The sequence below is a fragment of the Rhinatrema bivittatum genome, chromosome 6 (assembly GCF_901001135.1).
Source record: "Rhinatrema bivittatum chromosome 6, aRhiBiv1.1, whole genome shotgun sequence".
In the NCBI taxonomy this organism is placed as follows: Eukaryota; Metazoa; Chordata; class Amphibia; order Gymnophiona; family Rhinatrematidae; genus Rhinatrema; species Rhinatrema bivittatum.
This window is the reverse complement of record NC_042620.1, coordinates 316013719-316039735: the sequence shown is the minus strand read 5'-3', so window position 1 is coordinate 316039735 and position 26017 is coordinate 316013719. Positions and strand designations below refer to the sequence as shown.

Sequence of the window (26017 nt, the reverse complement as noted above, 5' to 3'; positions counted from 1 at the left end):
TCAGATCCTTTGTATTTTTTGAATGCTAAACTTTTTGCCCTTACTTTTTCAGCCACCTCATTAAATAAATATGCCAATTTCTTTTTTCTATGTTCTTCTACTATACCTACATCCCCTATCCTTCCATTGCCTCCTTAAGGTTCTTCCCCATTTTACCAATCTTAGTATTTTTGAAATCCAGAAGCTTGAGGGTTGTGTGACTCCCCTCCACCTTGACCCTTATGTTAAATCATCCCATCTGATGATCACCGGTGCTCAGGTGAGCACCTATCTAGATATTTTTTCCATTCATAAGTACCAAGTCTGGTATCACTCCCCTTCCCTCATGGGTTCTATTGAAATTTGTCTGAGCACAGGCCTTTCAAGAGAATCCATATTTGCTCTACTTCTAATTGAGTCTGCAGGCAGGATACTCCAATCCACATTCGACAGGTTAAAATCTCTTACCAACACCTCCCCTTCATTCTTACCTTTTAGATGTCTTTGGCCAGATCTCTGTCCTGTTCCTCCACTTGAGTTTATCACATAGATCTCAGCAACCATGATGGTGATGCAATTATCATCCTGAATCAGCACTGTCACTTTATCCTGTATGTCTTTACAGGTGTAAGATGCAAGGCCATGTTTAGGATGATGTCCTGAAAAATCTAGTGTATGACCTGATCTTAATACAGAAGTGCTATATGGATTTCCATTAATGTCAAAATGTCAAATGTCATGTTTTTCCAAAAATCTATGCATTACTTTGTTCTTTGCAATAGAATGTCCCTAGATATTGATTTACATAATTTGCAGTGAAGATCCTATGTGAAAATATATTTGGCCCAGAAAAGAGTCATGTAACTTGCCACTGCATTTCTAGACTTGAGTTTGAAGACAGCTCGAGATCAAAAGTGAAAAGCTGAGGCAGGGGGAAAAAAGTAGAAAACAGGATTTACATTCAGGCAACAACCAACAATCGATCTATGCAGTCTGGGTGAACAAGCATCGGGGTAGCTTGCTTGATGCGGCGGTTACAACCCTTAAACATAAGCCTTATGCTCACCTTTGATGCAACTCCAACATTACTCTCTGCATCAATGAACATTACTCTCTCAATCAATGACAGGAGATGGCAGGAAATTTGAATCAAATAGTTACCAACAAGAGCCCTGAGGTTGGTGGTTGGTTAAACAGATAAGCATGGCAAAATAAGAGTCGAAGCTTGCTGGGCAGACTGGATGGGCCGATTGGTCTTTTTCTGCCGTCATTTCTATGTTAGTCCTAGTTTCACCCCATTGGTTACATTGAGCTATAGATCTGATAAACCAAGAAAAAGTAGGACTAATATCTCAGTGCAAAAGGAGTGGCTCACTCTTTCCCTTTTAACATGAAGCTATATGGATAGTCCACAAAGCTGAAATGACCTGTCATTATGAAAGGTGATGACATATACCTACAGAGAGCCCAGAAAATCCAACAAGCACTGTAAACTCACCAATGCTGCAATGGAAGGAAAATCAGTAAAAAATAACTTTATTGTAGAAACTTGTTAAAAATACATATTGTTACAGGAAAGCCAAAAGGTCAATAGACAGGACCAACACCCTAATGCAAGTTACATGGTCACTTTTTCAGGGGGTTCACTATATTGGTGAGGTGGTACAGTCACAAGTGGAGAATAGAAATGTTTGCTATAAAAATGATGTTCATTTTACATATTACACTGATAATATTACATTGATAATAAACAAATGTTATTGGCAAGATACAAGCTTTGCTTTTATGATTTATTCTTTTTTTTTTTTTTAATTATAATCAGGTATGTCTGGACTGTTGTTTTTAACAATTGTCCATAAAGTCTGGGACATATTAGTAAAGGAAATGTTAAACCACTCGTGAATAACCCATCAAATAAATATTACACTACTTGGTTTCCTTTTATTAAATACACTGATCATCAAGCATTTGCCTGTACATGCCAACAACATTCTCTTCTTTTTTTCCCTTTTCATTTTTCACGTTATATTAAAAGCTGGCTGATACCAATAATGTACAAGATTTACTTTTGGAGACAAGACTTTCATTTGATAAAGCCAAGTGTTATTTGGGCAAAGGTTTGCGATATATATATATACAAGCCGTTAAGCCCGTTAAAACGGGCAACCCTCCCCCCTCACCTCCCCTCACTCTCCCTCCCTCCCACCCCTCCCCTCACTCTCCCTCCCTCCCCTCACTCTCCCTCTCACCCCCTCACTCTCCCTCTCACCCCCCTCACTCTCCCTCCCTCCCTCTCTCTCCCCCCCTCCCCTCCCTCTCTCTCCTTCCCTCCCTCTCTCCCCTCCCCCCTCTCACCCCTCCCTCACCACCGGGTTCGCTGCTTCTCGCCGCCACCTCTTACTGCCCCTCGCCGATGCCGCCGCTGCCCCTCGCCGATACCGCCGCCGCCGCTCCACGCTGATGCCGCCGCCTCTACTGCCCCTCGCCGATGCCGCCGCTGCCCCTCGCCGCTGCCCTCGCCGCCGCCGCCGCCCCTCGCCGATGCCGCCGCCCCTCGCCGATGCCGCCGCCGCCGCCCCTCGCCGATGCCGCCGCCGCCTCCCCTCGCCGCTGCCCCTTGCCGATGCCGCCGCCGCTGCAGCCGCCATGTTATCAAGCAGCTGACACTCTGCTGTGACCGACGTGCTCTCACATGCGCAGTAGAGTTGCTCTCTACTGTGCATTTGCGGCACGTCAGTCAACCTTCATTTATTAGGTTGATAGTTTTTTTTTAAACAAATCAATGAAATAATGTTACACAAATTATAAACACACTGCACATATGTAAAAACTTGTTATTAAATAAAGGCCATAAGGAACTAGATAAAGCCCACAAAAGGATCTATGCTTGTAGCTCTGTCAGAATCATGTGTACAGTGTGTTTATGATTTGTGTAACACTATTTTATTGATTTATTTAAATATTTATATTTTGTAATAAAATTAACATTTCAGTTATGACATTAGTGCTTAATATAGACTGTTTTTTGTGATATTAATATAATGAGGCACTTCATATGTATAGTTACACTTTCTATTATTTTGTTTTATATATATATATATATATATATATATATATATATATTTTTTTTTTTTTTTATTATTATTATTATTATTATTATTATTATTATAGAAGCTGGAGCGGAATGTCTTCCACTATGAAGGCTAAGAAATAGGAGACATAAATAACCACAGCAAAAGCAAAGCCTGTGCTTTTCATCTCTGCAAAAGACTGGTAAGAAAAAGTCTATTTCTGCACATTTTTTTGACAATCTAACTGGACAATTTTTTGATGAAACAAGTGAACAACATTACTTAAATCATCATTGCTCTTGTCTGGCTCTGAAGAGTTTGGTCAGACCTCTCTTCCTCATTTCATGTCTGACACCAGAACTATCGATGCTTTTTCTGCATTGAACTTTCGACACCCACTGCTTCCATGAAGCTTTCTCAGAGAGGAAAAGTAATACTCTCTGTTAAATGCTATGTAGCATATTATTAGTGTTGTTATACCAATGTGTCGACACCACACATCTTGTATGCATCTCCCGATAGCAGATTATATTAATTTCGCTGAAGTAACATGGGAGCTACATTAGTCCATTTAAATAGGTAATACTGTTCCCCCACCCCCAAACTGAGGTGTTCGATTTTCCCAGTGCTCCCCAGTACAAACAAGAAGTATAAATGGTAGAAGCAATCTAACTGCCAGATTGCAGAGGTTCTGTGCGACAGAGCTCCGTGCGAGAAGAAACTATAACCGGAGCCAGAGTTAATCACTCTAAGTTAATATTTTGGGTTTCTCATACAAATTAAGATTTAAACTCCAGCCACGATGCAGTAGCAGCCTACCCTGGGATAGAGGAAGATTCTCCACACAAAAGGTCTAATGCCTAAAAAGATGAAAGAAAATAGATTTTCTTCAGTTGATAGGTGTCATGAATTCTACTTGTGAAAATTATTTCAGCTACTGAAAGCAATCTGACAGCTTTCATAGACATGATTTAGTGTCTGGCCCTTTAAGCTGTGACTGAGCAGTAATTATTTTAAGACACAATAATTTACCTCAAGCTGCCACTCACTTCCCTATGAGAAGAAATTAATTAAAAAAGCAGCTTGCTTCTGCATCATAAAAAAATGTTGACAGAGAACTAGTTTTTCCAATACAGAGGAAAAAATATAAATTGCTACTGAAGAGTTAAGCCCGGCTAAGGATGTAAACGGCGACTTCCTAACCCAGAAAAATCACAAAACTATACATGTAATTTAGAAAATTTCAGACATAAAAGATCTTAAATCACTAGACAAAAGGGCAGAAAATCCTAAACTTCTAGGATATTGCAGACTAAAGAACTATTATGAAGAAATGGTTATTTTATCCAGATTTTCACCACCAGTATGCGAACAAAATTGAACAGTCAATGCAATAATTCATTTAAGAAAACACTGGACTTTACCCCTCAAATCTGAATGTAGTTTTTATTACTGAAAACCTACAAACTTATAGGAGGCAATTTTGAGTAGCCTGTGTAGTTGCAAAGTACACAGCTACTTGCATACCTAGGGTTGCCAAATGGCTCCAGATTTTCAGGACAGGCTCATCCAGGCCTGGTTTTACCCCACTGTATGCTTTTCTAAGGAACTGCAATAGGGAAGTCAGAACTACAAATCCCAGCCTGCAATGGGGTAAAGCCAGGACTGGATCAACCTGTCCTGAAAATCTGGAGCCAGTTGGCAACCCTATTTTTACCTCACATACTTTGCAGCTAACAGAAACTATGCAAGTAGTTTCATTTAAAAAATCAGCCAGTGTACAGTGTGCACACTGAAAGTGCATGGATACCTTGCGCCCGGTTTTTTGTATGGGTAGTAATGTACATACTTTTGAAAATGCCAAACATGTGCACTGTTCTCCACCCCTAACCTAAATGCACCCATAAGAATGCTCTTTTTTAGCTCAGCTAAAATTACATGCATAATGCAAGTTTTAGTCACTCTAAGGAGGGAAAATTACAGACGGGCCAATTTGCCTGGATAAGGGGCTTTGGAAATTGCCATTATCGAAAGTGTTTTTTGTCATCTAAGTCTTCCCCAGAGTGATTATCTGAAATATCTGAAATGCTTAGTATAAATTATCAAACCACGTCTCTCACCCCCAAGAGTGATCATCCCTTCAGCACTCTGCTACTAATTCAGAGAAATGAAAGTCAGCAAACGAGCTACAGGTGCTATGATTAACAAAATATGCTTGAGATTAGCTTTCAAGAGTTATACGCTCTTCATCAGATAAAAGGAGTGCCTCATAAAGGCAGTATAACTCTTGAAATGTAATTACAATAACATAGTATTATCTGCAGTCTGATTAACTTTATCCCTATGTACTAACCTCACTCTATGACTAAACTTATAATATTAACCAACTCTTACACCAGATCTCATCCCCTGATCCTTTCTCCTGCACCACATCCCATCCCATCCCCTCATTCAACTTCCTACATCAATTCCCTTCCTGGATTCCTCTTCTACATCAAACCCTTTCCTGGACTCTTCTCTCCTACTCTGTATTCTGACTCCTCACAATACACGAGATCATTGCCCCGGTTCCTCTCTCCTACACCAGTTTATGTACAAGGTAGATCATATAGTTATAACATTCTTTCTGCAAAGGGCTTACATGTTAAGTTTTAGCAAAAGGAGGTAAAGTAATTTGCTTATGGTTACACAGTCAGTAATGGATCAGGAAATCAAACCAGGGTCTCTAGATGTTACTGCTCTATGCTCTTACCAGTACACTACCATGCTAGCCCTGTGAAAGTTCTTCTATTGATTCAGTAAGTCATGTACAGTCTGAACCCATATTAATGGGCATTTTAATACAGATCATGGCAATGACAAGGGTCTGCTCTATATCTGCATTCAAAACAAGCAAAACCTATAGTCTGTGTGTCATAAATTACAATCTTCTGCAAAATCTACTTATTCATAAAGATTTATACCAGTCACCCATATCATCTAGGCTTTTCAAAATTGGCAAGTCCCCAGGGCCAGAGGCACTCCCCCTGATTTATGCGAGACAATCTGCTGGAGCCACAACTTGACCACACCTGCAGCTGCCCACCTTGCCCCTTTTAATATGCTGCACAGACTCTTAGCAACCTGCCATGATGTTAATTATTTATGGTGCCATCAGCACAGAGCATCAAACATTAACAGGGCACACACTATGGCATTTTGTTGTCTCTGGAAGCTACCAAATGACTGCTGAATTGTCTCAGCTGAGGACAGAGAATGGATAGCTGTAGAGCTGCTGCCATCTACAGATAAGCCCAATATCCGGTGTAAAATAGCCTTGCATTACAATACGGTCGATACATTCTCCACACTCAGCCTCAAAAGTGTTTGACCTAAACGTTATGCTACCTTAAAGAAAGGTAATATAGTTTGCAATGCCTATGCTGTTACATGTAAATGTCTGTGCAGTAATCAGCAAGTTAAAGTATGGCTAATAATAATTCTAATCAATTGTTTCCTTGAGTATTCCACTAAAGAACAGATTACATTAACAAAGTCCACAGGCCCATTTAGATCAATCCACACCCATTTGGGCTAGTACCATAATCCAAGGCAACAGTATCCACAAGTTCTTCTTGCCCAGGCAGTGATCTTCCAATGATTCAAATGTCTCCAGAGTTTAAATAGTTGACGTACCTACTAAGAAAGATTCTGGTACGCTGGTTTATGTTCACTTGTTTTCAGACCACTTCACTGGGCCAGAGCTTCTTAACTCCCAACACAGAGCCCTTCTCCCTTCTCTGCATTAACTTTGTATTATGACCTTTTAATGAGAGTCAGGCAGTCAGAACGTAAGGAGAGATACCATGCAGACTAGTTCGTAGATGAGCCTGCAGCATCCTTCTTAATAGCTGTTTAATGATGTCTTTCTTCATACAACTATCTACCATCGACTTGTAAATGTGCCTGCTAAGCAAAGAAACACTCTCCAGTTTCTGTTTCATGATATGCCGATTCACCTCAGCAATACAGTTTAAGGAGAACTGTGATCTTGAGCTCTGCTGTACATGGGCAAGAGGTTCCAGTTCCTCTGATGTCCTCCCATGTGCTCCAGTGAGCTTCCAGTTTGCCAGTGACCGCATGGGCTGCTTCTTCCCTCCTATTTCCTGTTTTGTAGCTGCAACAGCAGAACTGTGCTGCTTAATCTCATCATCGTCTTGAAGACAATTTCATGTAGATGCCAACCCCAGTGAACCAGCTTTTTTTGCTTTCCTGTTAATGAAGTTAATATTCATCTTTTGACATGGGTGGAAATCTACATACTAAATGAACAACTCATCCTTAACTGGGAAGATCCATGTGCCTTTTACAAACCTGATAGTCACTCATGTTAGAGTAGTAAACTATGATGCTTCTGGATCCATACTGAAGAGCAGATAGCAAGTCTCCAAATGGTCCGAGCCCATTCGGTGCTCAAACTGAGGCAGAAGGTCTGCTGGGGTGAGGCCATTCAGGAAGTGACAGGCAATTTCCTCGTACAAAGTCTGCCCGACATCATCTGCAAGTAAGCAGTGAAATCAGAGCAATGTAATTCTCCAGCAACAGGTCAGGGTGGTGGCGGGTTTTCATTATAAATGTCTCCTTTCCTCATTGTGCGACACCACCCACATATAAACTCACACAAACACTATTTGCTTCATGATGGCAGGCACCTAGGCCAGAAGAAATGCCAGGGACACAAATCTATACCAGCTCCAGCCAGCACCATTGGGTACAGCTACTGTCTGAGACACAGTTTCACCCAAGGACAAAGGGCAAAGCTAGTATCAGAGGTCAACCAAGCCATGCTCTGCCGGGAGAGCGGAGAAGAGTGTTCATTTACCTGACCCTCTTCCTTTGTAGTGTTCCCTCAAGAGTTCTCCTTTTCCAGTCGTCAAATCTAATGAAACCTTCATGCCCCAGCCCCATGCACCACTCTGCTTTATTCAGACACTCGGGTCAACATAGGTTCCTCCTGCCCTCCCTCCCACTCTAACTGAAGCAATATCATCCTAATCCAGCCACTAGTAACCTCTCAAGCTCTTTCCTTCTCAGATCAGATTCTCCTTACCCATACATTTCTCCCGCAGTGTTTTTAGAGTCACTGAAATAGCTGAAGGAACATTTTGATCCCCTGGGTCTTCCTGGAAGGCTTCGTTGTCTGCCTCCACCTCCATAGCACAACGGGCATTGTTAACCACATCTTCCAAGGTATTGTCTTCAGCCTCCTCAAAATCATCTGGGTACTCAGGAAGATCAATTTCATCACTCGAGTCTGTGAGTGTAAAAAGATACTGTTAAGATGAATCTGTGGAAGAGGGGGTTACAGTACACCAAGCAGCAGCACAAATCATCATTTTGGCAATTTGTGGATGGGGCACTAGATCATTTCTTGTTTCCGCTAGCTTGCAGGTGATCCTTTGGAAAGGTGTAATACCTGCTAGCCTCCCTGCCAGGGTTACAATGAAAACATAGGCAGCAGGACATTGGATGACTTCCTCAGCAAATGATCTGACTTCAGACAATGGTGGGGGGGGGGGGGGTCTTGTGCTGGCAAGCCACGAACCTTTTTGAATTAGCAGATGGCAGCAACAAGGCCAGTTAGTGGCTACTGTGAGTCAGCTTCTGCCTTCCTCCAGTCACCTCACCAAGATGTACCACTGAACAGAGTTCCAAAAGCACTGAAAGATCAGCAACTGGGGGCACAACAGTAGCTATTTCTTATTACTGCACAAAGGAGCAAATCTTTAAACTTACGCAAGGGCGCAGATTTGTTCGCAAAACCTGGCGCGAACAAATCTACGCCCGATTTTATAACATGCGCATGCTGCCACGCACATGTTATAAAATCCAGGGTCGGCGCACGTAGGGGGGTGCACAATTGTGCAACCTGCATGCGCCAAGCCAAGCAGCCTGCCTCCGTTCCCTCCGAGGCCGCTCCGAAATCGGAGCGGCCTCGGAGGGAACTTTTTTTTTGTCCCCTCTACCTCTCTCTCCCTTCCCCTATCTAACCCACCCCCCAGCCCAAACTAAATCCCCCCCTACCTTATTTCGTGGAGTTACGCCTGCCTCGGCATCCGGCGGCGGCGGTTGCCAGGCCTTCCACTGTGCACCAGGCGTCACACCAGAGTTCGGTGTCTCCCGTGGCATTGGCCATGCCCCTACGCGCGCGTGCGTGCGCGGACTGCCCAGCCTCTGGCAGGCGTAACTTGCACGCGCTGCTGGCTCCCTGCCTCGGCACAGGCCATTGTGCCAGAGCACTCGGCCCTGCCCCTGGACTGCCGCCACGCCTCCAGCCCCGCCCACGGACCGCCGCCACGCCCCCGGCCAGCCCACACGGCCCGGGGCTTGTGTGCGCCGCCAAGCTTATGCAAGATAGGCTCGGCGCACGCAGGGGGAGGCAGGGGTAGGTTTTTGGGGGTTGCGCGCATATCTTACGCGCGCAACCCTTTGAAAATCTACCCCAAAGCGTGGAAGACAGTTTGGAGATATATTTCAATCCATCATGGATGGTAACCAAATGATAATCCTTTCCAGATTAAATGGGTACCAGCTATTTTTCCCTGTCCTTTAAATTTGTTTTTGTTTTAATATTGTTCATTTATTCTGTCTGATTGTTACCTGAAATATGTATGTAACATTTGTAAACCGCCATGAACATCTTGAATGTAACGTGAAGGGTATAATGAGAAATTACTTCTTACCTGATAATTTCCTTTTCTTTAGGACAGTCAGATGAATCCAGAACAACTGGGTTATGCACCTCTATCAGCAGATGGAGACGGAGCAAGCTGGCGTCACAGTATATATACTCCTGCATTGACATCAGCCTTCCAGTATTCTCTTGAAAAGCAACTGTGGCCAGACTAACAAAACTTGATTAAACAGATAACCATTTCAATACTTAGCCAACAGGCAACACTGAGCTCAGACAAGAATGTATTAACATTAGTTTAGGGACTGGACTAACACTTGCCAGTAAACCCTGTAACACGTAGCCATGAAGGAGGACCATAATACAACCATTCGGCAACCAAGGGAGGGAAGCTGGATTCATCTGACTGTGCTAAAGAAAAGGAAATTATCAGGTAAGTAGTAATTTCTCATTTCTTAGTATCCAGTCAGATGAATCCAGAACAAGTGGGATGTATCCAAGCTACTCCTGAATAGGGCGGGAATCGCCCATGGTCCATTCAAAACCGCACATGCAAAGTCTGTGTCCTCCTAGGCTTGCACATCCAGATGATAATATCTGGAAAAAGTATGTAACGAGGACCACATTGCAGCTCGGCAAATGTTGATGGGTGACAATTTCATTTCCGCCCATGACACTGCCTGAGCCCTAGTGGAATGAGCCCTGACCTGACTAGGTAATGGCTTCCCAGCATCACCGTATGCAGCTGTGACTACCTCCTTAATCAAGCAAACTATTGTAGCCCATGAGGCCAGCTCTCCCTGCCTAGTACTGCCGTGAAGGACAAACAGGCGATCCAACTTCTGTAAAGGCTTAGAAACCTCCATATACCAGACAATATATCTCTCTTGACATCCAAGGGTCACAACAGACGATACTCCTCTATATTTCTTTCTCTGTCCAGAGACGGCAGGGAGATGGACTGATTCAAGTGAAAGTCAGTGACCACCTTCAGTAGAAAAGAAGGAACAGTACACAGCTGTACCGCCCCTGGAGTCACCCAGAGGAATGGCTCCCAGCAAGACAAGCCCTGCAATTTGGAAACCCTACGCGCAGAACAAATTGACACAAGAAACACCGTTTTCAAGGTCAGAACCACAAAGACAGATTACTTATCGATCTAAATGTAGGGCCTACTAAGAAATTCAATACCAAATTAAGACTCCATAAGGGCACTGAAAACCGCAAAGGAGGACAAAGATGTTTCACTCCTTTCAGGAAATGGGCCACATCAGGATGAGCTGACAAGGATCCACCATTCACCTAATCTCTGAAACAGGCGAGAGCCGCTACTTGTACCTTTAAGGAATTAAGTGCCAAGCCTTTATTCAAGCCATCCTGCAAAAATTCCGAAATGAACAGGATCTTCACCAAACAAGGAAGAGTACCTCGATCCTCACACCAGGCCTCAAACACTCGCTAAACCCACACATAGGCCTAGGAAGTAGAGACCTTTCTAGCTCTTAGCAAGGTGGAAATCACTGCCGTAGAGTATCCATGTTTCAGCAAGCAAGCCCTTTCAAGAACCATACTGTAAGATCAAATTGAGTCTTTTCTTCATGAAAAATAGGATCCTGCAGCAACAGATCCCTGGGTGCTGGAAGTCGAAGGGGCGATTCCGCCAGGAGCCACTACAGATCCGAATACCACAGTATCCTGGGCCAATCTGGAGCAACCTAGAGCACTATCCCTCTGTTGCGCGCCCCATCCATGTCCGGCCCGCGCACGGGCCTGCTCACCTCTCTAGCTCCTCTGCAGGTCCTGGGTCGGCCTCCTCAGCGGAACCGCGAGCTCCTCCAGGCCTCGGCGTCCGGTGGCGGCGGTTGCTGGACCTTCCATTGCACACCAGGCCTCACACCGGAGTTCGGTGTCTCCCGTGGTGTTGGCCTCGCCTCTACACGTGCGTGCGCACGGACCGCCCGGCCTCTTTTAGGGCTAGGTGCAGGTCCTAGCTCCGCGGCGTGCCCTGATTGAAGGAACTACATAAGGAAGTTCCTGCCTGCACTTCCTTGCCTTGGCAATCGGGTCGGCATTGTATTGTGTGCTAGATTGTCTCTGCGTTCTAAGCCTTGTAACAGTCTTGTTCCAGGATCCTACTGTTCCAGCCTTGTTCCAGCGTCCTTCTGTTCCTGTGTCCATCTGTTAATCTCCCAGGTAGTACCCTCGAACTGTCTCTCTGGTACTGACCTCGGCCTGTTCCTTGATCTTCCTGTCTGCTAAAGGGAAGGACCAAAAAAGCAAACAGGAAACCGATCCAAGATAGCAGTAGCGACCAAAACAAGAGGATCAGTGAACACCAGGAGTTCTTTTATTTCGCACAAAACATCATAAAAAGCCCGACTCAGGCAGAGTTTCGCTCTTTGAGCTGCTTCAGGGGCTGACAGAACAAAATAAATATAGTCACATATAAAAACATTTAAATGTAAATACAAACATAGATAAAAACACATACACCAAACAATGCTAATGAAATTATATAAATTATATAAAATCAAAGACATGAACATAATTTTTACTAGACACTATTGAATGACAACAGTATTCTGACATGGTCTGATAAATAACACTGAACAACCACTCATTAAGTAACAGCTACTTAGTATAAATTAAATAAATAAATGTAATTATATGCATAACTCCATACGTGCCCATATATGAATCCATCTATTATTAGGTGACTATAAGATTTTAAAATACCTATTATGTATGATGCCGGTGGTTTGTCTCCATACAGCAGTTCAGCCTCTTAAGTAATGCTCAGACATTTACCTTCAAAATAAGCAGCATGTAATATTGTAACACATTGTGAGACATCTTGAAACAATGAATCATATGAATACATAGTTGAAAAAGATACTAACATGCAAAGGTAAATCTTCTATGCCCTCATAAAATTTGGCTACAGCAGCACCATAATATTAATTTTAACCTGTTGCGTTTAAATGCTAGTATCCAAAAAAAATTAAATAATGAAACCAGAAAACAAATGTCAAAATGAGTATGAAGAGACACTGTCAGGCCAAAACAATGCTGACACGCAGACGAAGCCTTAATGTAAACAAATTTTTGGTGAAAACGGGACTCCTATGTTTGCCTGTAAAACGCCGGTAACTCAAACTGTGACAACACCATTTATATTCATTTATGGCCTCTTTCTTAGCTTCAGTTACCTTTGCATGTTCTGCATCTTGATTCCCTAGAGAGGCAGAAGGGGAGTGCTCTGGTCGGGAAGGTGTGGTTCCAGAGCTCCCGGGTCTCTGAGCGGGCCTCCTCTCCCGGAACCGGCGTTGGATATGGCGGTCCACACGACCCGCCAAATCGATGAGACCATTCAAGTCGTCCGGGAGATCCCTGGCCGCCAGCTCATCTTGAAGTCTTGAGGAGAGGCCCTCTAGAAATATGCCATGCAGGCTGTCGTTCCCCCAGTTCAACTCGGCTGCAAGGGTCTGAAATTCTACAGCATATTCGGACAGGGGCCGGTTACCCTGGCGTGGCTGAAGTAATTCTGAGGCGGCCGTAGGCCCGTGGGAGGGCTCATAGAAGATCAGTCGGAAGGTGGTGACAAATTGCACCAGATTGGCTAGGCGGGAGTCCTGACGTTCCTATAGTGAAGAGGTCCATGCCAATGGTTTCCCATCCAACAATGAGATAATGTAGCTAGTCTTGATCCGATACGTGGGAAACTGAGCTGGTAGTAGGTGGAACCGAATGAAATATTGATTAAGGAATCCTCGGCATAACTTCGCATCCTCAGAGTACCGCGAAGGTGCTGGCAATTGTATGGGCATGGTCAGTCCGGAATCGGCCACAGCTACAGGTACCGGGGAACTGGGTGTGGTGGTTCCATCAATCTGGTCAGCTAATCTCATGCTATAATTACACAATGTTGGGTTCCATATTAGGTGCTACAACCCAAGAAAGAGATCTAGGTGTCATAGTGGATAACACACTGAAATCGTTGGTGCAGTGTGCTGCGGCAGTCAAAAAAGCAAACAGAATGTTGGGAATTATTAGAAAAGGAATGGTGAATAAAACGGAAAATGTCATAATGCCTCTGTATCGCTCCATGGTGAGACCGTACCTTGAATACTGTGTACAATTCTGGTCGCCGCATCTCTAAAAAGATATAATTGCGATGGAGAAGGTACAGAGAAGGGCTACCAAAATGATAAGGGGAATGGAACAGCTCTCCTATGAGGAAAGACTAAAGAGGTTAGGACTTTTCAGTTTGGAGAAGAGACGGCTGAGGGGGGATATGATAGAGATGTTTAAAATTATGAGAGTTCTAGAACGGGTAGATGTGAATCGGTTATTTACTCTTTCGGATAGTAGAAAGACTAGGGGGCACTCCATGAAGTTAGCATGGGGCACATTTAAAACTAATCGGAGAAAGTTCTTTTTTACTCAATGCACAGTTAAACTCTGGAATTTGTTGCCAGAGGATGTGGTTAGTGCAGTTAGTATAGCGGTGTTTAAAAAAGGATTGGATGAGTACATGGAGGAGAAGTCCATTACCTGCTATTAAGTTCACTTAGAGAATAGCCACTGCCATTAGCAATGGTAACATGGAATAGACTTAATTTTGGGGTACTTGCCAGGTTCTTATGGCCTGGATTGGCCACTGTTGGAAACAGGATGCTGGGCTTGATGGACCCTTGGTCTGACCCAGTATGGCATTTTCTTATGTTCTTATGTCGTCATCAGGGAGTCGATGCAGATTTGTTGTTGTTGCAACCTGGAATGGCTTTCAAGCCTGTGACATCTGCCGGGTCCATGGCCTTGCAAACTTTTACGATCGTGGACCCTTGGGCTGGCTGAGACTGATGATGTTGCACTGTAGAGAACCCACAGTGGACGTTGCAGCCGGGAGGCGGCGCTGAAGAGGTAGTCCGGAGAAGGCTTCACCACTGGAAGCCTGAGGTCCCCCCCAGGAAGAGCCCGTAGGGACCCGGGCCTCTTGGTCTTAGGTGTGATCCTCTGTGACCAAGGACCAGAAGAGCAGCCTGAAGAGGTAATCCAACGAAGCAGCTGAGCCCAGGAGGTCAGTAGAGACTTCACCCTTGGAAGCCCATGGTCCCCCCGGGAGGAGCCCGTGAGGACCTGAGCCGCTGGGACTTAGGCGAAACCTCCAGGCAAGTGAAGAACCGGATACCTGCGGAAGAGGAGAGAGCTGAAGCCGAAGTCCAGGGACATGCCAAGGTCGGAAGCCAGAAGTCAGATGCCGAAGACAAGCCAGGAAGGGAAGCTGAAGCCGGAGTCAATAGACGAAGCAGGGTCAGAAGCCAGAAGTCAGAAGCCGAAGACAGTCAGGGATCCTGATGCAGCAACTAGTAACTCAAACTGAGTGAACCTCATTGTAAGGCACGGTATTGAGGCGGCTGCAGGGTTTAAATAATCCAGCAGCGTCTGACGTCATCAGTAGGGGCTGTCCCTGAGTTCCCGCGCTGGTCTCTTTAAATCTGGAACCCCTGCGCGCGCACGCGCACGCCTAGGGGGCAGGGCCAGCGACGGAAGATCGGCGGCGTCTGCCTCGCAGAGGGAACGCCGCAGCAGGCTGCGATTTGGGCCTAGACTGCCAAAGGAGGCTTCCAGCGGCCCGGGCTGGCCGTGAGGTAAGCGGACATCCCGGGGTACGGCCCAGGTCTGTAACAGCTGAAGACTGCTCTTGTTAGAACTGTGGACCCTAGGACTGGGACGAGGGTTGGTACTACCACTGAGGGATGGCCCCCAATGGTTCTTGTCGCCGGCTGGTGGTACAGGTGAGGACAACCCGGCTGGAGCTTCATCTATACCAGCCCTACTTCCCCGCAGGTTGAGTCCTTGGGTGTCAGGGTTGGCAGGTCTTAGGTGCGGGTCACCTCGAAGAGAATGGAAGTGACAGCAGGCAAAGCAAGGTCAGAGGTCCGGTTCAGGGCTGGCAGCAGAGGTGCAGAATGAGAATCCAATCTGAAGATCTGGGGCAGGCAGCAGACAAGCAGAAACGAGGAAGCATGCCGAGGTCAAACCAGGAGATCAAGCCGAGGAGGGAAGCACAGGAACTGGAGGACAAAGAGAAGACCGGAATCAGGAACAGAGGCACGGGCAGGAAAGCAGGAACTGGAACGCCGGGATTGGACTCAGGAACCAAGGACTGGAGCAGGAACAGGAACGGAACCAGGATGAGGATCAGGAACTGAAGACAGGAACATGGAGACGTCAGGAACTAGCACTCCGAGGAGACGACCTGTTGCAAAGGCAAGGAGATGGAGACTGAGGCAGGGTTTAAATACCCCTCTGTCCTGACATTATCCATCAGGGCCGGGCCGAGGTTTCCCGCCAAGATCCCTTTAAGAGGTGGAGTCTCCCATGCACGCGCGCCTAGGGAGAGCCCCGCTGCAAGGAGGACTGCAGTGTTACATAGAAACATAGAAATGATGGCAGAAAAAGACCAATCAGCCCATCTAGTCTGCCCAGCAAGCTTCCACACTTATTTTCCCATATTTATTTGGTTCACCAACCATCAACTTCAGGGATCATGTTGGTAACTGATTCAAATTTCCTGCCATCCCCTGTCATTGATGCAGAGAGTAATGTTGGAGTTGCATCAAAGGTGAGCATAAGGCTTATGGTTAAGGGTTGTAACCACCACATCTAGCAAGTTACCCCGATGCTTGTTTACCCAGATTGCACAGATCGATGCCTTGTTGGAAGATGTCTGAATGTAAATCCTGTTTTCCACTTTTCCCCCTGCTGTCATGTATTCAAAGTGATGTATCAGGCTTAATTGGTTTAGGGTAGTAACCGCCATAATAAGCAAGCTACCGCCATGCTTATTTGTTTACCCAGATTGTTAAGTTCTGTCCTTTTTGGTTGTTATCTGAATGCAAATCCTCTTTTCCACATTTCCCTTTGCCATTGAAGCAGAGAGCAATGTTGGGACTGCATTAACCGTGCAAGGGATTTTTTGAGTAAGGGTAGTAATCACCAGGTAGTAGTTAACATTCCAACAAGCCATCCCCATGGCTCTACTCTTCATTCCCATCCTCTAGCCTTTATGGATCAACAGTGTTTATCTCATGCCGCTTTGAAATCTTTCAGTTTTAGTCTTCACCACTTCCTCCAGAAGGGCATGCCAGGCATCCACCACCCTCTCTATGAAGAAATACTTCCTGACATTGTTTCTGAGTCTTCCTCCCTGGAGCTTCAAATCGTGACCCCCTAGTTCTACTGATTTTTTTTCCATTGTAAAAGATTTGTTGTTGACCATGAAAAGTCTGTATCATATCACCTCTGCTCCTCCTCTCCTCCAGGGTGTACATATTTAGGTTCTTTAATATCTCCTCATAAGTCATTTTATGAAGACCATCCACCATTTTGGTCGCCCTTCTCTGGACCGCCTCCATCCTGTCTCTGTCCAAAGTTCTCCAGAACGGAACACAGTACTCCAGGTGGGGCCTCACCAAGGCCCTGTACAAGGGGCTCATCACTTCCTTTCTCTTACTAGATATTCCTCTCTCTATGCAGCCCAGCATTCTTCTGGCTTTAGCTATCACCTTGTCACATTGTTTCGCCGACTTCAGATCGTTAGACACTATCACCCCAAGGTCTCTCTCCTGCTCCGTGCACATCAGTCCTTCACCTCCCATCAAATACAATTCTTTCGGATTTCCACTCCCCATATGCATGACTCTGCACTTCTTGTCATTGAATCTAGGCTGCCATATCTTTGACCACTCTTCCAGCTTCCTTAAATCACGTCTCATTCTCTCCACTCCTTCGGGCATGTCCACTCTGTTGCAGATATTAGTATCATCCGCAAAAAGACAAACCTTACCTTCTATCCCATCCGCAATGTCGCTCACAAAGATATTGAACAGGACTGGTCCCAACACCGATCCTTGCAGCACTCCACTTAACACCGCTCTCTCTTCAGAGTAATTTCCATTTACAGTCCCACATTGCCTTCTGTCCGGCAACCAGTTTGCAATCCAGGACACCATCTTGGCACCCACTCCTAAGCTTCTCATTTTATTCTCAAGCCTCCTGTGCGGGACCATATCAAAAGCTTTGCTGAAATCCAAGTAGATGACATCAAGCGCTCTTCCTCTATCTAATTCCCTAGTCACCCAATAAAAAAAGTAAATCATATTTTTCTGGCAGGACCTTCCCCTGGTGAATCCATGCTGCCTCTGGTCTAGCAACTCTTCCGACTGTAGATAGTTCACTATTCTTTCTTTCAGCAGTGACTCCATTACCTTTCCCACCACCGAGGTGAGGCTATGTGGAGGAGACACCGGCCCGCATCGGAGGAGTTGTGGCCGGTAGCCACAACAGTACCCCCCCTTAAGGGTGAGTGAGGTGAAAGTGCTGGAGCAGAGACTTATCCAGGATATTCGATGACTGTTCCCAGGAGTTCTTCTCAGGACCAAATCCCTTCCAAGAAATCAAATAGTCCCAACATCTGTGATTCCATCGCACATCCAGAATCTCTTTGACTTGGTAGATCGGATCTTCTTCAGAGACCACCTCTGGAACCTTGGGTGGAGTGCCATGAAATGAGGAGAGCACCAATAGTTTTAATAGGGATATATGAAAGGAGTTATGTATCCGCAAACTGGTAGGAAGGCGGAAATGGTAAGACACAGGACCCAGGCGTTTGCTGATGGAAAATGGTCCAATGTATCTTGGGGCCAGCCTCATCGAAGGGACCCGAAGACGAAGGTGGCGGGTGCTGAGCCACACCCAGTCCCCTGAACTAAACAGTGGAGCTGGGCGATGGTGTGTATCCGACATTCGCTTGGCTGTGTTGGCAGCCTTTAGAAGGTTAGCATTGGTGGTGTCCCATAAGTCGTGAAGTTGTTGAGCCGTGAGCTGGGCCACAGGGGAAGGCACGGTTAGAGGCAAGGGCAAAGGAGGTCTGGGTTGCTTGCCGAAGACCACTTGGAAGGGAGAAGTCCCAATAGCAGAGTGCACGTGTGTATTGTACAAGAACTCCACCCAAGGTAAGAGCAGTGCCCAGTCATCTTGATGGCTCCCAACAAAAGAGCGGATGAAAGTCTTCAACCCCTAATTGATCTGTTCAGCTTGACTGTTCCCCTGAGGATGGAAAGCAGAAGTGAAATCCAACTGCACCCCAAATGTTTTACATAAGAAGCGCCAGTACTTAGCCGTGAATTGGGGGCCACGGTTGATGTGATGTGCTGGGGAAGGCCTTGGAGGCGGAAGATGTGTTGCGTAAACAGTCGTGCCAATTCAGGTGCAGATGGCAGCTTGGGTTGCGGAACAAAATGTGCCATTTTTGAAAATCTGTCGATCACTACCCAGATCACCTGGTTGCCATGGGAAGAGGTTAAGTCTACCACAAAATCCGTGGAGATGTGGGTCCACGGCTCGTGAGGAGCTGGAACAGGCTGCAGGAGCAACCACGGGTGGTCAGGCAGTGGCTTCTGTTGCGCACAAGTCGGACAGGAACTAACATAAGCTTGGACATCCAGGGCCATCCGAGGCCACCAATAGTAACGTGACAACAGTTCCAAGGTGCGGGTCCTGCCCAGATGTCCGGCAGTGAGCAATTTGTGACCCCAGGCTAGAACCTTCGGTCGAAGGCGGAGTGGGACCACCTTCTTCCCCGGGGGCACCATGTTGGTGGCTGCTAGTAGGATTCTGGCAGGGACCAGGATGTAACAGGGTAAGTCCGGAGTGTCCTATGCATCATGAAGTCTGGACAGGGCATCTGCCCTGGCGTTCTTTATTGCTGGATGGTACCGCAGTACAAAGTTGAACCGGCTGAAGAAGAGGGACCAGTGGGCCTGGCGCAGGTTCAGACGCTGTGCCTTACTGAGATATTCTAAATTTTTATGATCAGTGATGGGGTGTTGCGCCCCTTCCAACCACTGCCTCCATTCTTCGAATGCCATCTTTATGGCCAGAAGCTCTTTGTCCCTGATTCCATAATTCCTCTCCGCAGGGGAGAATTTGTGGGAGAAAAATGAGCATGGTAGCAAGGCTCCCTGGGTGGAGTGCTGGCTGAGTACCACCCCAACCGCCACATCGGACGTGTCTACCTTCACAATGAATGGGCGAGCAGGGTCTGGGTGATGGAGATAGGGTTCTTGCAGGAAGGCCTGTTTCAGATTTTCAAAAGCTTAAACAACTTTAGGAGGCCAATGTCTAGCATCCAAGCCCTTCATGGATAGGGCAGTGAGCAGTGCCACGATGTGAGAGTATCACTGGATGAAGTTCCTGTAGAAGTTGGTGAAGCCAAGAAACCGTTGCAGTGAACAAAGTCCCACTGGATGCTAGCTAGCTTGATGGGTCCATTCGGAAGCCTGAAGTGGAAATTGTAAAACCCAAGAAGGGCAGGGACTCCTGCTCGAAGAGGCACTTCTCCAATTTAGCAAATAGACAGTGTTCTCTTAAACAATGGAGAACCTGGAGAACTTCAGCATGATGGGTAGTCAGGTCCTTGGAGTAAATGTATTTATTTTATTTAAAGTATTTTATATACCATTTTAACAAAGCAAATTGACCTAAACAGTTTACAATAATGATAATAAAATAAAATAAAAATTATAATTAAAAATAAAACCGCTGTATTTCGTAATCCTTAAGTGTTTAGAAATAGTTAAAGTAAAAATAAATAAAAATAAAATAAAAATGCAGTTGGAGAAAATTATAATAATTCGTAAAAAATAAAATTCTAATGTCAACTATGCAAATAAGATACCTATAAATAATTGTTAATTATTAATTAAAAACAAGAAACAGGTAGAATAACAGAAATCAAGGAGAAAAACCTAACATAATGTTTTTAAGCAAGTACCAGTCTCTAAAAATTTAGCCACCATCAAGATAGATGGTCACACAGTTGTGGAGCATATCCCTGAAGAGCTCATTCATTAGGTTTTGGAAAACCGCCGGTGCGTTGCACAAGCCAAAAGGCATTACTAGGTACTCATTATGACTGTCGTGCATATTGAAGGCGGTCTTCCATTCGTCCCCGGTCTTGATTCGGACCAGGTTTTAGGCCCCGCGGGGGTCGAGCTTCATGAAGATCCTGGCTCCTTGGAGATGGTCCAAGAGTTCTGGGATGAGCGGGAGCGGATAATGGTCCCAGCAAGTAATGGCATTGAGCCCTTGATAATCAATGCAGGGTCTTAATGAACCATCCTTCTTGGCCACGAAAAAGAATCCGGCGCCTGCTGGAGATGTGGAAGGACGGATGAAACCCCTGTCAAGGTTCTCCCTGATGTATTGAGACATTGCTTGGGTCTCGGGTAGTGACAATGGATACACCCGATCATGAGGCGGCACCGTGTTGGGGAAAGAGGTCGACTGCGCAATCAAAGGGGCGGTGCTCCGGAAGGGTCTCCGCCTTTTCTTTGGAAAATACGTCAGCATAGTCAGCGTATTGCGAAGGGAGAAGTAGAGTGGTGGCAGCAAGCAGGAGCTGAGGTTGAGGCAACTTCCGTAGGCAAGTGGAGAAACAATCAGGACCCCAGGCAGCAATTTGTTGGGTCTCCCAGTTGATGGCAGGGGAGTGTTTCTGCAACCATAGAAGTCCTAATATCAGCGTGTGAATGACTTTTTCGAAGATGAAGAAGGATATTTCTTCCTCATGTAGTACTCCAGTACGGAGAATCATAGGGGCTGTGCAGGAGACCCGTCCAGGTAGAGGGTCACCCTGGATGGAGGATACCAGAAGCGGTGGGGTGCGACGGACCACAGGAAGTTGCAGTTGATTCACTAGTTCAGCCAGAATGAAGTTTCCTCCAGCTCCGGAGTCAATAAAGGCCAGAGTCGTGAAAGATCCCCTGGAAAATTGGAGGGTCACCGGTACTGTGCATTGGGGAGTGGGATTGATGCAGCCTAGGGTCAGCTCCCCTGTGACTCCTAGGCTCGAGAGTTTTTCGGACACTCTGGGCATTGGGCTAGAAGGTGACCCTTATTGCCGCAATACAAGCAAAGTCCCATGGACCTGCTTCTTCTCCTATGAGGTTGTGGCTTCAGCCTATCTGCATGGGCTCCTCACTGCGTACCGGTGAAGCCTCGGGGGAGGCCGGAGAGACCAGAGGGCGAGAGAAGGACGGAGCCAAGGGAACCACTCGATGTCCCGGCTTCAGCTCTTTCAAGCGTTGCTGAAGATGCCGATCTATTCGACCTGCCTGGTCAATGAGTGCCTCCAGTTCCTCAGGCAACTCCCAGGCTGCTAGCTCATCCTTTATTCTTGAAGCCAGACCCTTGAGGAAATACTCTGCGGGCTATCCTCCCGCCAGCCCAGTTCTGAAGCTAGGGTGCGGAATTCTATGGCACACTCAGCCAGAATATGGGAGCCCTGGCGGAGGTGGAGCAGCTTGGAAGTGGCGGTGGACTGGCGTCCTGGCTCGTCAAACACCTGTCGGAAAGTTTGAACGAACCGGGACTGGTGTCTGAGGATGGAATCCCCGCGTTCCCACAACGGAGAGGCCCAGGCCAGGGCTTTGCCATCCAGCAAGGAGAGAATGAATGTGGTTTTAACCTGGTCGCTGGGAAATTGAGTAGGTTGGAGAGAGAACCTCATAAAGCAGTGGTTCAATAGCCCTCGGCATTGTTTTGGATCCCCGGCATACCGAGGCGGAACAGGCAGATGCAGGAGAGGAGAGGGTGGTGAAGAAATCACCGGTGGAGGAGCAGAGGACGTGGAAGAAGGATCCAGGCGGTTGGCCAGGCACTTGACTGTAGCCGCCAAGACATCCAAACACTGCTGTTGCTGCTGAAAACGTTGGGCCATACCAGGGATGGCCTGTAGACCGAACAGATCCACCGGGTCCATGGCCTTTGCAAACTGTTAGAACTGTGGACCCTAGGACTGGGACGAGGATTGGTACTGTTGCGACCGTTGCTGCCCGATGTCTTCACTCCGCCCTCTTTACCTCTGTGGCGACTCCCTCCAGGTCTGAAGGATGGCTGGCTGCCATGGCGTCTCCCTGCTGTCTCCCTCCAGCGTCCCCGGACCAACTTGACGCTGCAGATCTGCCATGTTGCCTGAAGCCTAGGGTGTGCGCGCTCCGAGCGAAGTACCAGCAAGGGCGCGAACCTCAGGGGCGTCCCCCTGAGATGATCTCATCCGCTTCTGATATTTAAAGTCTCTGATATCGCTAACAAACCGAGTTAGCAACGGATAGAGTTACTCTACCTAAGCTACTCTGCCTCCTCGGACTTACCAGAGGTACCCGCTCCTTGGGGGCCTCGCTCTCTCTTTGCTTTTCAGGTTACAGACAGGAACCGGTACTAGCTCCTCGAGGGCCCTCTTTCCTGACTATCTGCTGATTCTCTTCTGCCTGGAAGCCATCACTGTCTACATCATTGTGAGTTACCATCGCTCTCTCAGAGCTTTCCCTGGAACCAGGTATTCGCTCCTCGAGGGCCTACCCTTTCCAGCTCCTGAGCTCCCTGGGACCAATATGTGAGTGTTGTCATCTAGTTATGTTCATGAACTCTGCATACCCTGCCTACTCACTGTCTACAGTTTCTCAACAGCTCAGCCATCCAAGAATCACTGTTCCATTATCTGAGGGACTTCAGCCCTGCCACACACTTCAGCTCACTACTGCCACCTCTGGTGGTTTCAAGACCTGTTTAATAAAAGAACTAGTGTGTGTCTCTGTTTCCATACTCTAAGCCTAGGCGGTGGTCCCTCTCGGGATCTTCCCCCGGGGACATGGTCATCTGCCACCGGCCCAAGGATCCACCCACTACTATCTCCAGCAGTTTATAACAACAGATTGCTACTCCGCCTACGGAATACATCAGATTGCTACTCCTATCTGATTGCTCCTCCCATCAGCATAGCGGATTATGACAGGTACTACCACTGAGGGACGGCCCCGAATGGTTCTCGTCGCCGGCTGGTGGTACAGTTGAGGACAACCTGGCTGGAGCTTCATCTATTCTAGCCCTCGTTCCCCGCAGGTTGAGCCCTTGGGTCCCAGGGCTGGCAATCCTTAGGTGTGAGTCGCCTCGATGAGAACAGAAGTGACAGCAAGCAAGGCAAAGTCAGAGGTCCGGGTCAGGGATGGCAGCAGAGGTGCAGAACAAGAGTCTAATCTGAAGATCCGGGGCAGGCAGCAGACAGGCAGAGATGAGGAACAAGGCCAAGGATCAAGACGTGCGGCAGACAAGCAGAGACAAGGAAGCAAGCCGAAGTCAAACCAGGAGATCAAGCTGAGGAGGGAAGCACAGGAACTGGAGGATGAGGAGAAGACTGGAATCAGGAACAGAGGCACAAGCAGGAACTGGAATGCTAGGACTGGATTCAGGAACCAAGGACTGGAACAGGAACAGGAATGGAACCAGGATCAGGAACTGAAGACAGGAACTTGGAGACATCAGGAACAGCAACTAGCACTCCGAAGAGACTGAGGCAGGGTTTAAATACCCCTCAGTCCTGACGTCATCCATCGGGCCGGGCCGGGTCAAGGTTTCCCGCCATGGCCCCTTTAAGAGGCGGAGTCTCCCGCACACCTGCACCTAGGGAGAGCCCCGCTGGAAGGACGGCGGTGTTCAGAGCCGCATGGGAGGCTGTGGTTGGCCTGCCCCAGCGCGTGACATACCTTTATGGTTAGAGGAGGCACCGGCCCGCATTGGAGGAGGTAGGGGGACCAGCCCTGGCCTGCCGCGGCCGGGAGCCACAACAGCTCTTGGCCAGGTTAACCAGCCAGCTAAGCTCCTGAAACAGGGAAATCACTTTGCGGGTCACCAGGCGGCTCTCTTCCAGCGACGTGGCTCAAATCAGCCAGTCATCCAAATATGGGATGTACTAGGATCCCATCCTTTCTCAATTTTGCCACAACTATCACCATTGCCTTGGAAAAGGTCCTGGGAGCGGTGGCCAGACCAAAAGGCAGTGCCTGAAACCGATAATGGTGTCCCAGAACTGCAAACCGCATAAACTGTTGATGCTCTAGTCGAAAGAGAATGTGAAGATACGCTTCAGACATGTCCAAAATGGTCAGAAATTCCCCAGTATCAATTCGGCCATTACCACCGAGCACAAGGTCTCCTTGCGAAAATGTGTCACCCGCAGATGATGGTTGACACCTTTGAGATCCAGGATGGAACAAAAGGATTCCTCTTTCTTGGGTACAATGTAATAAATTGAAAATTGCCCCATATTTTCTTGAGACATGGACACCGGAATCACAGACCTCAGACTGAGGAGCCTTGCCAATGTATCCTTCACTGCCTGCTTCTTCTGCAGGGAGTGGTGGGGAGAGACCATGAACATGTCTTGAGGAATACTGCAAAACTCCAGCACATATCCTTTTCATATCACTTCCAGATTCCCATTGATCCGATAAGATCTCGACCCACCTCTGATAAAAGAGAGAGAGGTGTCCCCCTAGCTCCTGTTCCTGGGGGTGGGTCGGCAAACCTTTATTGGGAGGCTTGGGAGGATCCACTACTCAAGCCCGTGCCCCTTCTGGGCTGTCTGGGATGAAAGGACTGAGACCTACCAAAAGGTTGAGTCTTCTGAAAGGTCGCTCCTCTATAGGGTTGAAAATGCTTGGATCCCCTAGCACGACCTATTATGCTAAAGGAGCATAGTGTCTGCTTCTTATCCTCCAGTAATCGAAGAACCGGTGATTCTCCCCAGTTACTGGCCAGTTTCTCCAACTCACTTCCAAACAAAAGCGAGCCCTTAAAGGGCAATTTTGTGAGGTTAGCCTTGGAGAACGCATCGGCCGACCAATTTCTCAACTATAACTGATGCCTGGCCGCTATTACCGAAGCCGTCCCTCTGGCTGTTATGCAGACCAAATCTCAGCCTGTATCTGCCAAGAAGGGGGCCACCGGCTCCATAACTGCCCTGGAATTCATCCTAGAATCAACAACCTCTTCAGAGAGAAGTAAACAAGTGCGAGCAACCAGGGAACAACAAGAAGCTATTTGCAAAGTCATTGCCACTGCTTCAAATACCTGCTTCAGTATAGTTTCAATCCTCCATTCGTTTTCATCCTTCAAGGCCACTCCTCCCTCTACGAAGATAGTGGTCTGCTTGGAGATTGCACATACAAGTGCATTCACTTTCGGAAAATGTAAACACTCTCTCACCACCAGATCTAGAGGGTACCGGTCTTCCAAAACCTGACCTCCTTTGAAATTAGCCTCTGGGGCGCCCTACTCAAGATCAATCAATTCTTGAATGGCCTCCATCACAGGGAAAAAACAAGAAGCTTTACAGAGAAACCAAAATGGTATTTTTCTTTGGCTTAGGCATGGAATCTGCCCCAGGTAC

At 46.9% G+C, this 26017-nt stretch overlaps 1 protein-coding gene across 1 annotated transcript in view; it reads right to left on the bottom strand.

The window, feature by feature from the left end:
• Nucleotides 1-3122: 3122 nt before the first annotated feature.
• The window catches only part of LOC115094463 (serine/threonine-protein kinase Nek6-like), a 39834-nt gene continuing 16939 nt past the window's right edge, over nucleotides 3123-26017 (bottom strand). The window contains exons 3-4 of the mRNA XM_029607547.1: nucleotides 8140-8343; nucleotides 3123-7587 (exon numbers count right to left, since the gene is read on the bottom strand). Coding sequence (XP_029463407.1) covers nucleotides 7433-7587; nucleotides 8140-8343 — 359 coding nt within the window. The 3' untranslated portion in view covers nucleotides 3123-7432. The remainder of the gene's footprint in view (nucleotides 7588-8139; nucleotides 8344-26017) is intronic.